The sequence below is a fragment of the Pipra filicauda genome, unplaced genomic scaffold (assembly GCF_003945595.2).
Source record: "Pipra filicauda isolate LSUMZ 115617 unplaced genomic scaffold, ASM394559v2 scaffold259_size1095435_pilon, whole genome shotgun sequence".
Classification (NCBI taxonomy): Eukaryota; Metazoa; Chordata; class Aves; order Passeriformes; family Pipridae; genus Pipra; species Pipra filicauda.
The window spans coordinates 970,874-990,157 of record NW_024104375.1 but is presented as its reverse complement, the minus strand read 5'-3'; the positions used below and the strand labels follow the sequence as shown (position 1 = coordinate 990,157).

At 39.1% G+C, this 19,284-nt stretch overlaps 1 protein-coding gene across 13 annotated transcripts in view; it reads left to right on the top strand.

Moving 5' to 3' along the window:
* The window catches only part of ZNF521 (zinc finger protein 521), a 232,552-nt gene that overhangs the window by 16,391 nt on the left and 196,877 nt on the right, over positions 1-19,284 (top strand). For 4 of the 13 annotated variants that reach the window (XM_027715888.2, XM_039382141.1, XM_027715881.2 and 1 more), the window contains 3 exons: positions 1,151-1,213; positions 2,265-2,324; positions 7,917-8,096. In XM_027715888.2, the coding sequence (XP_027571689.1) occupies positions 1,151-1,213; positions 2,265-2,324; positions 7,917-8,096 (303 nt within the window). The remainder of the gene's footprint in view (positions 1-1,150; positions 1,214-2,264; positions 2,325-7,916; positions 8,097-19,284) is intronic. The other 9 variants (XM_027715886.2, XM_039382137.1, XM_027715885.2 and 6 more) reach the window with 3 other exon arrangements.

Here is a 19,284-nt window from a genome sequence, read left to right as displayed (position 1 = left end):
TTTTTCCATTTTAAGACATAGAAATGTTTGGTGTAGCTCTCAGTCAGCAGCGTGAAGCTGAGTACATTTCTCTGTGCAGTCACTTTTCAGGAGCAGCGAGAGATTCTGGTACTGCAGCTGGTGGCAGTAGACATTCAGGACAGAAAAGCAGAAAAAAATGAACTCTTGCATTTCAGTTTGCAAACACTTACAAATGGAGATCTTGTTTGCTTCTCAGCAGATAGCCACTTGGGAATCAGTTATTGAAAAGTTCATGTTTGGAGACCTCAATTCCATCTTGAAACTTAAGAAATTGTAGAGTTCTTAAACTGCTTTTCTGGACTGAGTTGTGACATTTATCATGGTTGAGGACAGCTGATACATCTACAACCCTTAATAAGGTTGATCAATAGGTGCTAATGACCAAGGTGAGTTTCCTCTTGAGGGGTGGAAGAGTGGACTCATTTCCAGTTTTAGAGCTGTTCTTGAGAACCTTTTGTGGAAATAGATCAACAGCTGATGATAGACACGCACCGAGTCAGGTTGGGCTGCTGCAGACGTTTCCCTGGGGGCTTTCAGGGGGTCACAAAAGATGGTTGGGTTTTTTTTGGTTTTGTTTTCTTTATTTTTTTCTTTTTTAAAAACTATATAGTAGTTGTATTCATTATTTTTCTTGCTTTATTAATGAATCTTACTGATCTGTGCTGCCTCAGTGGAAAATCCTTCCATTTAGGTTAGTTTGCGTTCGACCACATGTTCCCCAAAATTCAGCTTTTCGTGAGCTTTTCGGACTGCTTTCTTTGTCTGTTTGGTTTGCTTTAGCTGTGAGGACCGCTGGGATGGCTGCTTCAGTGTAACAAAGCAAATCATACAGTATTATCACAGCTGAGGTACTGGTAACGTTGTGGCTGCAAAATACAAGTTCAACTGAAACAATCAGCTCATAAAATTGTATTTTGTGAAATACTTGACTGACTCCAGGTCTGGGGAAACTTTTATCAGATCTCTGTAGATGAGAAGGGTTTGCTTGCTAGCCACAGCTCTGGGACAGAGATAAAGATTGTTTAGAGTCCTCCAGAGATTGTACTTGACTCTTTCTAATATATGCACTGTGTTACAAGTTTCTGGTGTCCTAAGAGTGTCCTTATGAAAACTGGTGTTTTTTTTCTAGAAACTCAGATTCTAGAAACAACCAGTTGTATGAAGCCTTGGGGTTGGCGGAGGAGGAAAAGAGGTACCTGTGGAGTGTGTATATGTATCTCTTCTTTTGCATATATGTCTAGATTTATATGTGACCCTACATGTTGCACTCTCTTGTCCCAAGAACCAGGAAAAATACCTCAAATCTTTGGACTTTAACTCAGTTGCATGATTATTTTTTGAGGTCTGAATTCTTGGGAGTGGAAATGCTGCAGAAGTACAGTCTTTCCCCTTTCAGCTTTTTCCCCTGTGGAGGGAGAATGAATTCTTTTCTCTCTGCTGTTCTCTAACTCAAAGAGTTTGGTCTTTGGGAGAATAAAAAGGAAATGGTTCTGCCTTTTAGCTCTTCCCTTACTTTTGCTTTGGGAGAGTCAATCTTACTTAGGCATAGTATCAGAGCATATGAGAACAGCGCTCTCTAATTTTTCAAAGTAGCAGCAGAATGGCTCTTGTTAGGTTCACTCACCCAACAAGTTTTGAATAGTGAATCTGACAAGAATTGTATTGTTTTTAGTTCTACTGCTCTGGAAAGCTGTGAGCCAAGGGAAAGATGCTGGCATGGTGTATACAGTAAAACAGCATGGGGTTAGTTCTCCTTTGCAAGGCTGTCTGCACTGCTGAGATGTTTGCTACTGAATATAGGATTATTATTATTTTTTAAAGCTTATGTATGAATTAGCACACACACCTCTCCCATCTGCCAGGAGAAGGCTTTCTCTTATCTGTGTGGAGCAAGCAGAATGTTAAAGCCCAGATTGTTCTCTCATTTAGTTCCATAATCAAATACAGTAAAGTGCATTGAAGACAAATATCCCAGAGGAAATTCGATTTGTTTTTTTAAGCCATGAAAATGATTTGATCACTCTGTTCTCAGATTTGTAGCTTCCATACAGCAATGTATTCTGTCTTGGTCTGGTCTACACTTTCGCACTTTGCAGTGCAGCTTTTCTTGCCTGTCTTGTGCAAGCATTGCTGGCTTTCAGAACTAAGGCTGGTGTAAAGATGCTAGAAACACTTCAGCTACCTACCTAACATCTTTTTTTGTTTGTTTTTTTTTGTTTGTTTTGTTTACCTTTTTCTGACAGTAGAAGAAAATGAAACAGAGGACCATCAGGCAGGTGTGGGACACCCAGCCGCACAAACTGGTAATGCTGAATTCCTTCATTAGTGCTTGCTTACCATTTGACAACAGTGTGAGGGATTTTTGTACTGGGGTGTTTTTGCAATGCCTGCACTCTTCTTTCTCCGTTTCAGCTTAAAATGCATTCTTGGGGCTTGCAATGGAAAATAACATTCCTCTCCCGTTACCTTTCAATTTCTCACAATTAGAAATTCTGCCGTTTGTAGGTCAGCCAGCTGAAAGTGAGATGCTTCTAAAGTGCAGCATGCTTTTCTTTTTTCTCTTTCCTTTTTTTGTTAAAAATAATTCTTCTCTACATTCCCCATGTAAAACACCACTCTATGCCATTTCAGATAAACTTGGTTATTCATTCCACTTAAACTATTTTTGTATTTGTAAAATATGTGCATAAGGGTAAATTCTTTTAAGATGTTTGTATAATTTCTTACCAGTCAGGGATTAATGAAGGGCTCCTTAAAATTAAGTCAGTGAGATTGTGTGGAAAAAACTGTTATTTGAGTCAGGATCACAGGGATAAGTATTGTTATTAATGATGAAGAAATAATCATTAATTCCCAATAACAACAAGGACTCTTTTATTCTCTAACACAGTTCTAAGAATGCAAGAAATAATTTGTTTCTGTCTTTGGTAGTGGTTCCACCAAATTTTATCTGAAGAGAAAGACTGACTCATCTGAATTGTTTTATTCATTCAGCTGAGGTCACCTTTCGGTGTAAGGGCTGGCTCCTTAAGGATATTCCTCGAAGGCTAGTCATCTCTGAATATGTGTAGGTAATTTGTCTGAGAGCAGTTGCAGTTACTCCTCTTATGAAGGTGAAGAATGCAGTTAATTTTTTCTTCACTTAGAAGACTTTATATTTCTCTTGTATACATGTCCTATGGGTACGTGTTTCGTGCCTTTTATAGGTTCTAGTGGCTTTGTGCATAAACTAGATTGTGTGAAAGGAGTAAATAAAAGTGAGGGAGTTCTTTGCCTTTTTAATGGCAAATTTCTCAAACGCTTCTCAATGTACATATGTCTCCATTTAGCCATCTGCAAACTTGAAAAAAAACCCCAACTTGTACTGCTGTAGACACATGAAGTTGAAAAATAGACAACTGCAAAACTGGACATCGATATGTCAAGGAATGGCTGCTTTTCTGTATTTTCTTAAAAATGATTCTCCATGGTTAAGTTGTCCTGCTAGTTATTTATTTCCCATCATGTCCTGTGTTGTTCTCTGTTTGTTTCTAGGCAGGATTTAGCATTCTGTTTTTCTCTATAGCAAGAATGCAGTGCCGATATTAAAGACAAAAACCCTTCTGATAGAGCAAGCAGTACAGAAGGCCCGCACTGTGTACACACTGCCAGAAGTTTTTATAGTAATACTTTGTATCTAAGCTCTGGCTCTAACCATTAAATGTGCTTTTTATAGAGTACCAAGTTATAATGTAGTGCAGCCACGGCATATTAATCTTACTGCAGAGATTTAATGAGGCAGTTGTTTTGCGATGGACACTATTGGGAGCAGGGAGCGACAGAGTTTTACTTTACCACTGAGCTGAAGAAATATTCCTTGCCTGGTAATAATTATAACCACATGATCTAAGTTTTCCTTTCTTTTGCCAGCACTTTTCCATGCAGAAGTGGCTTGGAAGGAGGTCTACTGCAAGACAGTGAAATGGATTGGAAAGGAGGCTGTTTTCTTGGTAGTTTGATGTTTTAGTTGTGATTATCTATGGATCCTTGCAACATAGACAGAAATATGTAAGATGAGTTTCAAGAATATAGACAGTCTTTGCCAGTCCACTGAGATGACTTTTAGATATTCATTACTTTTACTTGACTTTTATATGGGTTATAAAAAGTAAATGTGGTGAAACCTCGTTTTTACATGGGCAGAATAGAATTTCTGCTGGTTGGCCTTAAACCGCTCCCATACTTGAAATTAATTGAAGTCCATGGCTTTATTACCTCCAACACTTTTAAGCCAATGCAATTTTTCATTTTCCCCAAAGTTGCAGTTTTATTAGACCAAGTTACAGCAATAACATCCCTTATGAGAAGGAGGAAGAAGGGAAGGGGAGAACCACCTGCCAGGGAACATAGTAATGAGAAAATCATGCTTCTTTTAATTTCCATTTATAAATAGTGTTAACATAATCAGGAACAGAAGACAACTGTTCTTTCTCTTATTTTTTTTAAGGTGCCTTAATAAGATGAATTTATTTCTGTTCCAAAAAATTAACCTTCCTTTCCCTACTAGATAATTTTCAATGGTATCTGCAGGTGGAGACAATGTGTGTTTATTGTTGCTGATGTGTGTTGAAAAATTTCAGTTGGTGTATGGGCAACCTCTGAAATAGGGCAGGGAAGTCTCTGGAAATGATGACAATGGTATTTGCAGATGTTGGGAAAAGTAATCTTACTGTGAAGACCATCTTTGTTGAGGAAATTGTAGCTGTGATTGTTGCAGATACTGGGGAGAAAGAAATGTCGGAGATGAATGACATTTGCCCTGAAGTCTACAGAAGAGCATGAGCTTTGAACAAGAGGTTAAAGGGAAAGTACAGATGAATGAATGCATATTGCATTTATAAAATGTTTTCTTCTAGTCTTTCAAAAGAGCTGCTCAAATAAGGTAGCTTATCCTCAATTTAAGTAACTACTTAAGATTAGACTAGCTCTTGATGGAAGATATTTGTTGTTGCAACAGAAAAGCTATCTATTCACAAAGCGTCCAAATGATATTTACTCTCTTAAATATCTTTTATTTTGGTGGTGACATCTCTTCACAGAAGCAGATCACAGTGGAAATGCATTCATTGAGAGGGGCTGAGACTGCCAGAACTCATTTCACAAAGCTGTCGTAGGCTAAACTTGAACCTAGGTCCCAGAGGGTCCCACTTAAGTGTTGACCTAAAAACAAATGTGCCAGTTGGCTAGAGCATGTATTCTAAAGTTGCAGCAGAAGGGAATAAGCTTGACTGACTTCTGTCCCTGTAGAGTTTATATCTGCAAATGCAGAAGGAGAAGCAAAACATTATTAGCCTTAAAATGATTCTAATTTTAATAACTGGTCGCTAAGTCTAAAGCTTTAAATTGAGCAATTCTTTAGACTTTTGTGCACTAAGGAGTGCGTATGCGCCTACGTGTGTGTGTGTGTATTGCTGAATTCCTGTAAAATGCAAGCGCTTCTGAATAGTAAGTCTTGAGAATTCCCTCCCCTCCCTTTTCTTTCCTTCAGCATTGTACTTAAAGCAGTCAGACACTACTCTTACTTTAAAACAAACAGGTTTGTAAACTTTATGTGCAGCATTTAAATACTCGTGTTAAAATTCAAACCCAGTGCCCACATTTCCCCGAGTGCTCTCAGTTTTATGAGATGAAACTGGGACTTGAGCTGAACAACTAATAGTATGCAATGTGCACATGCTGCCTTCCAACAAGTGCTTAATGATGTTGGGGTCAGTTTGCAATAGTTAAGACAATTATTTAATTTTCCAAACTGCTTAGAACCAGGTGATCTTCTAACTGCTTTTATTAATCTTTGAAAATACCTTGGAAAATGAAGTGGTAATGGAATTTATTAGATTTAGAGCATTTAATAATGGCTAAAATGACAAAAGGTCTTTTTATTTAATTAGCATCCCTTTTTTGGTTTGTAAATTTGCAGACTACTCTTCTATTTGGAAGTAGCAGCCCAAGTGGAAATTTCCACTCTTGAAAGAACCTTGTGGATGTAATTTGTCATATAAGGACTCAGTGTATAGGCATGGCTTTTGCACGGCAAATATATTTTTGTCTTCAGAATGTGTTTTTTACTTTTAAAAATTAATCTGGTTTCTCTCTGTAATATAATTCCCTTAAAAATAAATTCTGCCCTTTACCCCTGTCAAAGAAATTCCTTGGTTTTGATCACAAGCCACATGGCATGAGAAAGACTTCCTGACATGGGTCATTTCCAGTTTTTGCTTGCAGGTCCATCTGTGTTTGCACAGTTGAAGGGCAGGGTGCAGTAGTGTGGACCAAAGGATGCAGAGAGATGATGAGAGCTCTGACCTTGGTTGTGGGCAGCAAGAAATACAGGAATGACTGTGCCCACATTACTGTAGGGTGCTGAGAGAGGATGTAAGAGTGGTTTAAAGTGGAATCACCTTCCTACTTCTCCCCACCCCTTCATCACTGTAATATGAATTTAGTGTTGGCATGTTTTAGTTTCTTTCCTTCCAAGGAGTTGTGCGTGATCCTAATCAATTGAAATGCCAAATAAGGTGGGTTCACGGATACCACCTCTTTGTTCCCCTGGCCAAGAAACCTACTCCTGGTTAGTCACCCACTTGGCTAAAGAGCACAACATCTTAAAATGTACTTGCACAATCTCCTGTTATTATGTGAGTTTGTCCCTGTTTTCTAAAATGACTTATTTCAGTCTCAGCTCTCTCAAATATCTAAAAGGAAAATGAGGCAGCCAAAGCAGAAAAGGGAAAAGTGGTGAAACACTTGCATTCCTTTTGCTGGAATGTACATAACCATTTTTCTTCTTCATTTCACTTGTTGTACTGTGGTTCCCAAGGAAAAACAAAGTTAAGTGCCAGCTTGCTTTATTAGGGAAGACAGATTGTTTTATTTCTGTCTTTTGAAGGAAGCTTTTAGTAAAGTGGGCAAAAAGTCAGGAGTAGTTAAAGCTACTCCGCTCCTCCTCAGAGGAGGAAAAGTTCTAGAGTACGCCTTATCGCACTGTGCTGGTCATCTGCAGAACCAAGGCAGTGCAGCGAGCTCTGTGGTGTCTCTGCATAGGGCGTGGTGGTGAGACTGCATACTTCTTCCAGTTTAGAAGCTTCAACTGGGCTCAGGGCTGCTGATCTGAGGCTGGAACTATCCTGTTATCCCCAGAATGCCTGTTAGCATGTCAAACAGACAAAGCTTTCCTTGTGGACTCTTTAGGTTTTACAATAATTAGTTTCCAGTTTTCCAAGATCTGGTGAACACAGGAGCTTGATCTTTTTTTTTAAGTCATACACAAGTTCAAAGCATGTGTAGCATTTTGACCCAGGGTATAAGCTTTCCAGGGCTTTGTGCGTCAAATAGTGTGGTGATGGAGTATTGGAGTGGGTTGTAAAATAAAGATTAATTTCATGTTTATGTAAATGAAATTTGTTAGTCTCTTAATTCTGGTAATTTCCTGTGAAACGCTGTAGTTAACAGAGAAAAGAAGTTCCTGCACACTTATTGATTTGATTTTTCTTTTCATTGAAAAACTAATTGCATAGGTGGTTTATCCTTTCTTACTATGATCAAAGCAGCTTCAATAGCTGTGATAAAATTGACAAACCTAACACTGAAGCATGGAAGAATAGCTTAAGTGAGAAATGGAGCTGTGTTTGTGGGAGTAGAAGGGAAATTCTCTTTTCATTGAGATTAGAAAAAAATTAATTAAAAAAAGCCTCCTTTGCTTATTTAGCAATAAAATCTACAGTGTGCTGCAGGCTCATGCCAAGTATTTTTCTTCTCATCATTACCACAAGAACCTATTTTGTTTTTTTTTTTTTTCTTTTCCTTTTTAAATATTCTCTTCTTAGATGCCTGACATCATGGTCTTGATTTTCTTTCAGACTCTAACTGTAAACTAGAAGACAAGACAGAAGATGGAGATGTGCTAGACTGTAAGAAAAGGCCGGATGAAGGGGAGGAGTTAGAAGAAGAAGCTGTGCACAGCTGTGACAGCTGCCTCCAGGTGTTTGAGTCACTGAGCGATATCACAGAACACAAGATTAGTCAATGTCAACTGACAGGTAAACAATACTTATCACTTTGTGGCTTTGTGCACTGTTCTGTTTCTGATTCCCGTCCTCTGCTTCTGATCTCCTTCTTCCTTCCTCAGTTATTTTATTGCTGAATGCTTGGGTGAGACCTTTATAAACAGATTTTGGGACAGGATTATACTGTAAATGGATCATTATAAATTTCCTTAATACCAAAGGATATTGCTGCTGGGAGTATTTTCTAGATTCATACTGTACAGTTTTCCATACTTTGCTTCTATGTGTATATTCCTAAGTCACTTGTGAATGCAGAGGGTATTTGTAAGTTGGGTTTAGGTATCGTAATGTCACATAACAAATGAATTTGCACAATGGCATGTTGCAGATCTGAGCTGGATGTTGTGCTAGTCTCATCTGTTAACTACAAATGACTGTACAGTAATCTCTACTTGAAAGTTGAGAGGAGTAAAACAAACTGTTAGAGGGGAAAATAAAATCTCAGGTTCAGTCAAGGAGCAGAACTGAGAGCTGATCAGATACTACTGAATTGAATAGAGCTGGGTGAATGGACCTGTAGACCTCCCAGATTCCTCTTCGAAATTATTGTAGACAGCCCCCTCACTGAGAAAACCACATGAAATCTGCTGAAGTAGTTTTGCCCTCTAAATTTAATAGGTCTTCTGATGGTACACACTGTAGATCCAAACAGACTTGGTATCAACAGAAAGGCATTTATATTTTTTTAGTAGATATTACTTTTGGTTTAACCTCTACAGTGTAAAATGTATTTATTGTGTAGTGCAGTTATGTTAAAACCTTTCTTTATTATGGCTTTTTCCTTAAGTAAGGAAAGCCATCCTTCCTATTTGCGAATGCTTTTAGAAAGTGTGTATGTGCTCATGTTTGGAAAGCTTTCTGAGTTAGCTTTGGTTCCAATGGATTCATAGGCTAAGCCCTGTCAGAATGACATAAAAGTCAGATAGCAGTACTGCTCTTGAGGACAAAGTGTGAGAAGTGAGCAGAATAAGAGGGCAGGAGAAGGAAAGTTGAGGAAGTAATGTGAATTTGTCAAGTGATTTTAATCCTTCAAATTATGGAATTGAAAATCTGCTGCAGCAAGAAGTGTTTGCTTTTATTAATATAATGCTTTGCTTTTCTTGCCTGTAAAATGTTTTTCTGACTTAAGATACAATCAGTTCTGTCATTTTCTAATCACTCTTACAAACTCTAGCTTGTACTTTTCTACAGTGCTCATGGTTTCTGGCAGTAGGGATATTATCTCCTGACTTCAATAATTTGGATGTTTTTCTCTCATTTTCTTCATGCCTCTCTTCTTTCTTTTGCTCTTTCTGTGTTGAAAAATTAGTGGCTTCAGCTTATCTCTTCCTTCCCTCTCCTGGAAAGCGCTCCCCCTGCCCCAGTCCCCTGGAACTCCCCTTTACTGTGTTGGATCCCATTTATTCATCCCTGTGATTTTTTTACCTTGATCTGATACAACCATTTCTCCTTTCTGGTTAGCTAGTTGCTGCCCCTTTCTACCAAGTGTTTTCTCCGCTTTAAAGCTGCAAGCAGAATGCACTGAACAGTGCTTGCACAGTTGGATTGAGAAACTGAAGAAAAGCAGGGGGGGGGGGAGCAGTAAGTAGGAAGAATCCCAGAGCACTGCTCCTGAACACAGCAGTTCTGGCTGAGAGCAGTGTTGCTAAATGAGAGTGAAAATAAGTACCCTGGATTAGTCAAGTTGGGGTGCATGTGTGAAGGTAGGAATATATTTATGATAGCAGAGGATGGGGAAATGAAAATGAATCTTGAAGGAAATTGTTTAAGTTCCTAAAAATACCTTTACCTCTCTTTCAAGGAAACTTGTGATAATGAATGGGTAGAGATCAGACTTTTTGAAAGCTAATGAAGTGAACAAAATCTGAAATTGCACACCCTTCTGGAGTACAAAGTTGACAAAAAGCCAACTGTCCTCTGTTTCTAATTATAAATGACCTAAATACACCCTTAGAGTTGAGAAGGGGGCCTGAATGGCATGGCTGGAGTTGAGAATTTCTTAAGCAGAAAAATGCTAAACAGGTAGTTAGTGAGGTAAATTCGATGCAAGATCCTAAGGTGTGTGTATGACCTCACACTAAGAATACAACATTTAAGAAAACCTCATTGGTTTAAATTATTTTTAATTAATCAGTGACAAACAGTTGACAGACATGTAGCTTCCCTTTCTTTTCTGAAACCCAGTATATATTTGACAAAAACAAAGTTTGCTTTTAGCATTTTAGGTAAGCTCTTTGGACTCTTTCTCTTGGACTTCCGGAAGTGCCTTTGGGTACTATGCTCAAAAGGTTTTTAAAAATGTGTGCTGGTTGCACCCTCCCTTGCTCCTCACAGTCTTCTAATGCAACAGGGTGTTACATAATTTCTCTGGTTACCTCCTTTTGGAGGAGTCTCAGTCCCAGAAATTAGGAGACACCCTGTGATGTCTACTAATATGTCTACAAATATATCTGTCACTAAGTTGCTAATGAAAACCAAGAGGTTTACAAAATTTACTTTTTCTACTCTGTTCTGTTATTTGGATCAACTCTGTGGAGGAGCGCAGACCGTGTCGTCTTATCATGATGTAAGATTTTTCCAATCTGTGTCTCATCTCAGGTATGGAAGAGTTGCCCAAGATGTCCATTATGTAAAAACACCAGAGCTGTCAGCTTCTAAAGTTCACATTTGAGTTGTGAAGCCCTCCAAACCCTGATTTTTCAGATGGCTGAGCCATCCAGCTTGTCTGGATTTTACTCAGCTTCGCTGAGGTGCTCTGTGAGGTGCAACAGGGTACTGTGCTTCAAGTATTTATGAATTGCATATGTTGATCCAGTTGTATGGTCATTTTCAACAAACAGGATGGCAAAACAATGGCTTAAGACAACCCTTTAGTAAAACCCCGAATATCAAACATGAGATTTGAGTGTCATACTGCCTTGACAGTCCCTAGTTCTGCCAATCTTGTAATATACCTGAGAATGTGGCTAGACACTTTTTATTCTCATATTGATACTGACTTCTAGTTTTTGCATTTGAAATTATCAGATGTGTTTCTCTGAATTTTTGAAGTTCAGTGGAAGGAGTAAAATTGCTTTATTGAATCTTCATTCTATACTCTCAACCAAAGATAGGAATGGGGAGAAAGGAGCTGGTTTATCTGGTTTATTAAACAGTGCTCCCAATCTCTCAAAGTGTCAGTCACCCCCACCTATTCAGAGGATAGTGGAAGATGAGAGTTACAACTCTGTGAGATTTAGCTCTCAGGTTCTTGAATTACTGTTCTCTTGCAGGTTTTTTCAAAGGAGGAGAAAAAAATTCTCCCCAACTGGTTCCTTTCTGTAATCTGTTGTTTGAATTGAACTCATGTTCTTTTTTCTAGAGGAGGGCATAGTTACTCTTTTATCCTAATGTGTGCGCTATTGATCTTTTCAATTTGGGTCTGATCCAGTATCCATTGAAGTCAATGAAAAGATTCCCATTGACTTCAGTGGGGGATGGAACAGGCCCTTCATGAGCTATTTAGTAATATTTTTTGCTATCTTCTGAAATTCTTGTACTGAAGCTTTCTCTGAAAAGGTGATGATTTATTTATGTTAATTGCTGACAATTCCTGTGATGTTTGTGGAATACAGATAATGGATAAATGGGGGGAAAAGTCCAAAAAATGCTTTGCAATACTTGTAACCAAGGACAGATAAGATACTGAACTATATTAATTTAGCCATTACAGAAGACTGGCAATAAAAATATGGATTTAGTAGTGATTCTGTCTGATGTTAATGCTTTTTATTCTTCCTGCAGCATTTCGTTTAATAACTCAAGCCACTTGCACATTGTCATCCTCTATGTTGTGTGTGTAAGCAAAGGGTCCAATTAGCATGGCTATGAACCTGATACCTTTCTAGTATATGTCAGTTTGGATCTCACTATAGGAACATAGATGCAGGATCAAATATGGTGCACTACTGATAAACCCTCAACTGCACCTTCTCTCCTTCTGCCAACAGAAAAAGCAACTTAACCTTTTGCATTGCTGCCATATATGCTGTTGGTAGGGCACAATTTGTCTGGCACTTTTCCTAATTGTCTCCAGCATGAGTTATAATCTCTTTTCCCTGCACTGTTTATTTCACCTTTCAGCCCTCAGAGATCCTACTTTAAGAAGTCTCCCGTGTATATGTGAGACATGTATATGCCTCTCCACTGGCTGGCTCTGTGTTCAGAGGTGTTCAACTCAAGCTTGGTTCTCTTCAATATCCTGTAGATCACTTTGGCATCAGAAATCTCAGCTATAACCAGAGTAATACTAGAAAAATGAGCATCATACTTGCAGCGAACATACCAGTCTAGTTGGCAGAGTTGCTGAATACAGTGGACATCCTAGCACACAAGACTGCCATTTCCACCTGAATGTCAGTAGACCTAGTGCATGTTACAGGACTTCCCTACTAGCCTTGTTGGCATTACAGGCTGTAAAATTTGCTTGAAAGCGGACTACTGAATCCTGTGCAGTCCTGGCTTTAAGGCTAAGGGTGTTTTGAGGTAAAAGACATGAGGTATTTCTTCACTGGGGATATTTATTTTACCTCTAAGTGATTAGGTAAACTTAATTTTATGCTTTGGGCTCTAGCTTAGTTCTAGAGCTCTGACAGGTTGAGTAAGTATGTCAGGTAGAGCTGATAGCCATTCCTGTTATCCCCTAAGCTGTTTCTGATGTTGAAAAGGTTACTGGTTATCACTGCGTGTCCCCTGCCAATGAAGGGATGCAGTCATGCCCTTTAGCCCTGTTCAGAGATTCCTCTCATATGCCATCTGAAAAGAATTCCATCAGATGTATTAGGGGCCCATTGTTCTGAGTGCCGCTCTCCATCAGCCCTGGAGTATCACAAGGCTGGGAACTCCTGGCTAAGTCAGTATTTCTGTGTTTCTGACTATGACCAAAATTAATTTTCATGGATATCTTCATCATCCTGTGTGGTTGAGAAACACCTTCTTGCATGTCTAGAAATAAGAGCTTGTACTACCTGACAGCTTCAGAGACAGCATTCACTACGAGTGATCATGGGCTTACCAAACAGGAAGTAATAGAGATTCCACTGTAATGGTTTCCTTCTCTTTCCTCTTTTCTCTTCTTCCTCGTGCCCAGAAATCTTTCATCTTTCTGAATGAGCTGGTAATGCCAGGACCATCCCTTCACTAGAAGACTTAAAAAATTTCCAGGGAATTTTGTCCCAAAGGTTGTATGCTGTGCATAGTGAGACTACAAGATAAATCTTGTGAACACTTGGTGTTACCATGCTTTGATATCCCAGATAGAATTGCTCTTCCTACCAGCAAAAGAATCCTAGAACTGGCCAAATATATTTCATTTCTAGCCATTATTTTTTCAGTTTTCCACTATGTGTGTGGAGAAAAGATACAGGACAAGGGTCCTTGGTCATTTCTGCAGTACAGAGAAAAATCTGAGCTTGATAAAGGTGCTTCTGAGGACAAGGGCCCTAAGAAGTTAAATATATGATGCACCAAAAGCATATTCATCTGCCTCATTGCAGTTGGTGGCACACTGCCAAGCACTGTTTGCCAAGTACAGTTACTTCACTTGAGAGAGCCACCCTGTTTCTCTTGAGAGTTCTTGCACCAAGGACTGCATATGGATTTTACATTAAACAGTTATTGAATGAAAGGCAAACAGTGTTTGAACTGGGGACTTGAGCTCAGGCCTCTCTTTTTCTTTAGAGGGCTTCCTAGTTGCTGTATTAGACACATGCTTCTACTTTTCTGTTTGCTTTGGACCACAAACTTCTGACGTCCTTTCCACAAAATGGCATTCTGTTTGACAGACAGTGGAAAGCAGACCCTCACCTCCAGTTTCTTGTCCCAGACAACACAAATGGTAGTTCAATGTGCTTCTTTGAATTTGCAAGTTGCTGACTCGCATCCTTTCAGGATTATGTGGCCCAGAATCCATATCGGCAAATCCTTGATATTTGCGGAAAAAGGGGGATAGAGTGGTAACTACAGTCTCTGTGTCCAAAGATCATAATTTTGAATTCAGAGGGCAATGTAAAGCCTGTCAGTTGACTTGGATGGAAGATTTATATGCATTACTGAATGGTCAACACTATACAGAAGTTCATGTGCAGAACTGCATGCTCCTATGGAGAATAGAGGAAGGTCTTGATGGTTGTGTTCTTAGATTTTCATATCAAAATTCTGAAAAAATACTTCTGTAGGTAGCTCCTACAGACATGCTCAGACATGGAGGGAACTTTTATAGGGTGGAACTGGAAGCTGTGAAAGTAGACTGCATAGCCTTCTTGCTCTTCTTCAAAACCTGTGTGCTTTATCTTTAGGAGACAATAGATCCATGATGAACAGCCAACACAGGCATAAACCCCTCCCCTTTTGCTTTGAAACCATTAAACTCTGCTGTTGAGATTGTTAATCAGTCATAAAACCAATAGATCTTCACCTCCTGGGTGTTTTAAAAGCAGCCTGTTGCACTTCCTGAGTTGTCTGTCAGTGACCTCTTGTAAATGAAAGCAGCTGATGATCTGTGTTATGGAACTGTTATTCTTGACTTGGGGAACCCCTGTAATAAACCTGTTCACAAGCATTAATTGTGCCAGAACTCCTGCTCTGTTTGGAGGTGGGAGAGGAAGCAAGCAATGTCTTCTAAGGAGGTTTGAATGCTTCCTGTATATCTTTCATTGATAATTTTTTTCCTGATTTTTTCTTATTTTCCTCTTATTCTAGCCTGATTTTCCATCACTAAAAAAGGTTGGTGATTTTCTTAGCACATACTAGCAAGGATAGTTTTGTTTGGCTTATCTACTCCATGTGTCCACCAAGGATTTCACACCATGTGAACCTGAACTCCCAACATAATGGCAAGATACTGGATCTGATCCAGTGTCCCTGCATGGGTGAGGGCACCATTGCCTTGCTGAGTACCATGGACAGAGACACCTCCTTGCCAGCCCAGGAAGTATTGGTCTGCAGCAAAAGTGCTCAATTGGAGACTGTAGTTCTCTCATTGGCAAAGGGATTTGGTGTAGGCAACCCCAGTGCAGGGGTTACCAGATCTAATTCCTGGTAGAACTGTCTCTCTGCTGTGTGCTGTCTTTCACATTTAAATAATCTAGCATCATATATGGAGCTCTCAGGGCTCATCTTGCAGCTCTTTGTGCCTTACTGGGCAAATGGAGTATGGCAGCAGAGTTTGTCCAAAGTGCTCTTACGCACCCAAAGTATCTATTCCTGTCTGGAACATGAATCCTGTCATCCTGGAACTTGGCAATCTCACACTTGAACCAAGCTTTTGCTCAAAGGTTCCCAAGTAAATACTCTTTCACTGAAGATATAAGTGAATACTGAGGACAACAGTACACTGTTTGGCAGTGCATTAAAAGACATCATGTGTCTGTCGCCTACAGTCTGTTTTAGAATCATAGAGTCATTAAGGTTGGAAATGGCCTCCGAGATTATCGAGTCCAGCCTTTGACCGAACACCACGATGTCAACTAAACCATAACACTAAGTGCCACATTCAGTCATTTCTTGAATACTTACAGGGATGGTGACTCCACCACTTCCCTGGGCAGCCCCTTCTAATGCTTTTCACTTTCAGTGAAGTAATTCTTCCTGTTTTCCAACCTGAACCTCCCCTTGAACAGCTTCAGGCCATTTCCTCTTGTCTTATCCCTGGTTGCCTGGGAGAAGAGGCTGACCCCCATCTGGCTACAACCTCCTTTCAGGTAGTTGTAGAGAGTAGGGAGTAGCTCCCTAGCTTCTTCAGAGTTGGTTCAAGTGCCTTCCTGGCACTCTGTTGAAAATCTGCCCTAGCTAGATCCAGAACTTTGCTTATTACATTGACAGTCTGTTGTTCCATTTATTTATAGCCACTGCTGGGTGTTCTAAAGGTCAAGCCGTTTCCTCACAGAACATTTCCAAATGGGCAGTACAGGGCATCTCTCTGCATTACTGTTTGGGTACTGTGACTTTCCCATTGAATATTAACTTTGCTCTCTGAGTGTTCAAGTGACATCTCCTGCCTGTTTCAGAAGAGGGTCCAGTTTCTGAGATCTGCCAGGTGATGACATGAGGTAATCCATTGACCTTTATCAGGCATTCTGTGCAGAACGTAACTGCCAGTGCTCGTTCCAGTTTTGGGAGAGCAGTACTATAATCACTATTTGATCTATGCAGCTGAAATTCCTAATTCTCATTGTTCAGGAAAGATGGTTGCCTGCAGGGAAGGGAAGGGAGGGGGCAAGGGGAATCATCAACACTGGCACATATGTGAAGAAGAAAAAATAGTCATTACTTACCCTATGATAACTATGTTCCTTCCAATTACTGTTGTAATCAATATAGATCCTGTGGCCAAGCTTGTCTTGCTTTTCACAGTCCTCAGTAATACAGACTTTGAATTGTAAAGCTGCTGCTGATACAGGGTCGTAGCTACCCTGACCTTTTTTCAGTACATGGGAATTCATGTGTATGATTCCAACAGACACACTATTAAAAATAAAATGATGATTGTCTTGCATGTATGCATATATATACACCTACAGTCCATATTGACTACAGTGTTTCAGAGAATCAACTACTGTGGAGTAAATAAATACCTGTTGTTTATTTTATGCCTCTATTTTACTGGAATATATATAATATATTGTCAGTGTATTGCAAAATGGATCTTGTTGCCATGACAAATTGTTCTTTTTAAGTGGTGAATTTCCTGCACCTTCTAAAATAATTTTCTTGAAATACTTGCTGGTTTTATTATTGGTGCTTGCTTTAATTACCATTTAGAAATGAACAGAATGGGAGGTACAACAGATTATCATTACTTATATGTTCAGCAGTAAATTCATAGCTTGAAAACCAAATGTAACAAAATGCCCCACAGCTCTTTAACACTTTGCTTAATACAGTTGTAGAAAAACCTTAATTCATGTTTATACAGTCAGCTGTAGGGTTTTAAGGCTTCTGGGCGATGTGGTAGTTCACTAACATACCACCTGTGTGGGCTTTGTTTATCCTTTCAAACATCATCTGAAGGGTCTAAAAAACCCACTTTTCATGGAAAAAAAAAAAAGAGAGTAGTTGGAGGAGAAAGGTCTTTAAAAACATTCCAGTCCCTGCCTGGTCTTGGCATAATTTCCTGTCTGGGGTGGTTCAAAGTCACTTCTGCTTCCATACGCAGAAGGAATTGGGTTAAGACAAAGAGAAAACATATTTTAATTCACCCAAAGTGTTCTGAACTATACTTTGTGCCTTTTGAGAAAGACACCTTTTGTATTAGATACTCTGTTGTGGAAATCCAGTGTGATGTTCAGATAGAAATTTAGCCCTGGCACGGAGTGCTGCCTCTGTGGACAACACTGGAACCTGCAGTCCATTTTACTAAAGCTCCTCTGTCTTTTACATGACACCAAATATGCCATTAATTCCAGCCGTTCTTCCAAAATGACTGAGAGTTGAGGCAAACTCTTTCTCAGTGTGAACCCTTCATATTCCTAATTTTATATCCCTGTACTTATACTAAGAGGTCATAGTCCTTAGCTGGGGATATCATTTGGGAATGCTGTAGTGTAACTGAGATCTATGACCTCTTAATAAGCATCAGGAGCAAGAGATCGGGATCATTCTACAACATGCCCTGGGGGTACTTTCCCTTCAAGAAGGCAAGCTGGAACTGTTCAACTTTTTTCTTTCTTTCAGTTTTTTACCTTCAGGGGGAAATTGATCGATTTGGAGATGATTATTCCATAATCTCTGAATTTTTCTCTTCTACGCTGCAATGGGAACTCCTTGAAGTTTAAAGGGACGAATCTCTTGTGTGCACTGTGGAATGAACCCAAGGAGTTTATGGGGACAGCAGTCCTTTTTGCAGTTAGTGTAGTTGTAGGCAAGTTTGGAAATAAAATATCAGGAGGATCTGTGGACAGAAAAGGGTAAATTTGTTATTAAATTTGGCTGACTAAGTGTGATCACTTCTCTCAGTGGATGCTTCATTTGGGATTTATTTTCTGGGGAGGAAAGTGGGATTTACCCAGAAATGTGGGTATATTAAAGACACGGTAGACATGAGAGTTGTCATTGAAGCAAACTAGAAAAGGTGAACTAGCAGCTGACTTCTAAAAAATTCAAACTTGTCAAAGAGTATTTGTTATGGATTTAATAACAGCATGAAATGCAGGGACTTCATCTGTGAAATTTTGGTTTAAATTTACTCTTAACAGTGATAACAAAATCAAGTTTTTATACATGTACAAGTAAAGTGATTTAATATTTTTGTCTGTAATATTTCTGAAGCACATAAAATGCCATAAATTATTTTGCCTTTATGTAAAAACAAGGAAAGTATGTTTTCAGGACAGGGAACGGACTGAAACACCTCAAAATGTCTTTTGAAATAGAGTTCTATGTAAGATAATGCCATGGATTGGTGTTTATAATGTGATATATATAATATATGGAAATTACTTTTAAATTTCATAAAAATACCTGTCACTGGTTTATTACCTCCCTCACTGTGACCAGAACTGGTGTGTCTCGTTTGTTTTACTGCTGGATCCCAGCAGGAAGTGCAGCCTAATGACTGAAGGAAGGTTGGGTGACTCATGCGGGGGAGGCTGGAGAAGGGTCAAGTTTTTCAAGTACTTTGCAAGCCTTCTACCAGCTGAAAAAGCAAAGCATGGGGAAATGAAATGGCAGTTGCTCATTCACCTTTCTCTGACAAATGCAGGCTTCAGCATGAATGCATAACACATCAGTTTTACTGTTAACACATTAATTAACATCAGTAATTTTTCACGTGTATGTGTTTATTTCTTCTTGTTGTTATCTGACTTCAGTTCGTGGCCAGGAGTCATTCTTGGAGTTTTGCAAAACACTATGTTCAATCTTTCCTGTAAATTCAGTTTCTAAGCAACACATCTTTGTCCTGAACTATTTTAATATGTCAATAACCATAGGTTTATGTGTGATTCTAATTACTCTTCTAAACTGCCTTTGAAATACTTAAAACAGGTTTAATATTTGCTTTTTCTGTCATGTTATGATTAGAATATTGTGTATTGCAGGACAATCTTTTCTTCGCTAGGCATCTGTATGTAGCCTGCTGGAGAATGTTCTTCAATTTTTGTCCACAGGTTGTTGTCTATAACCC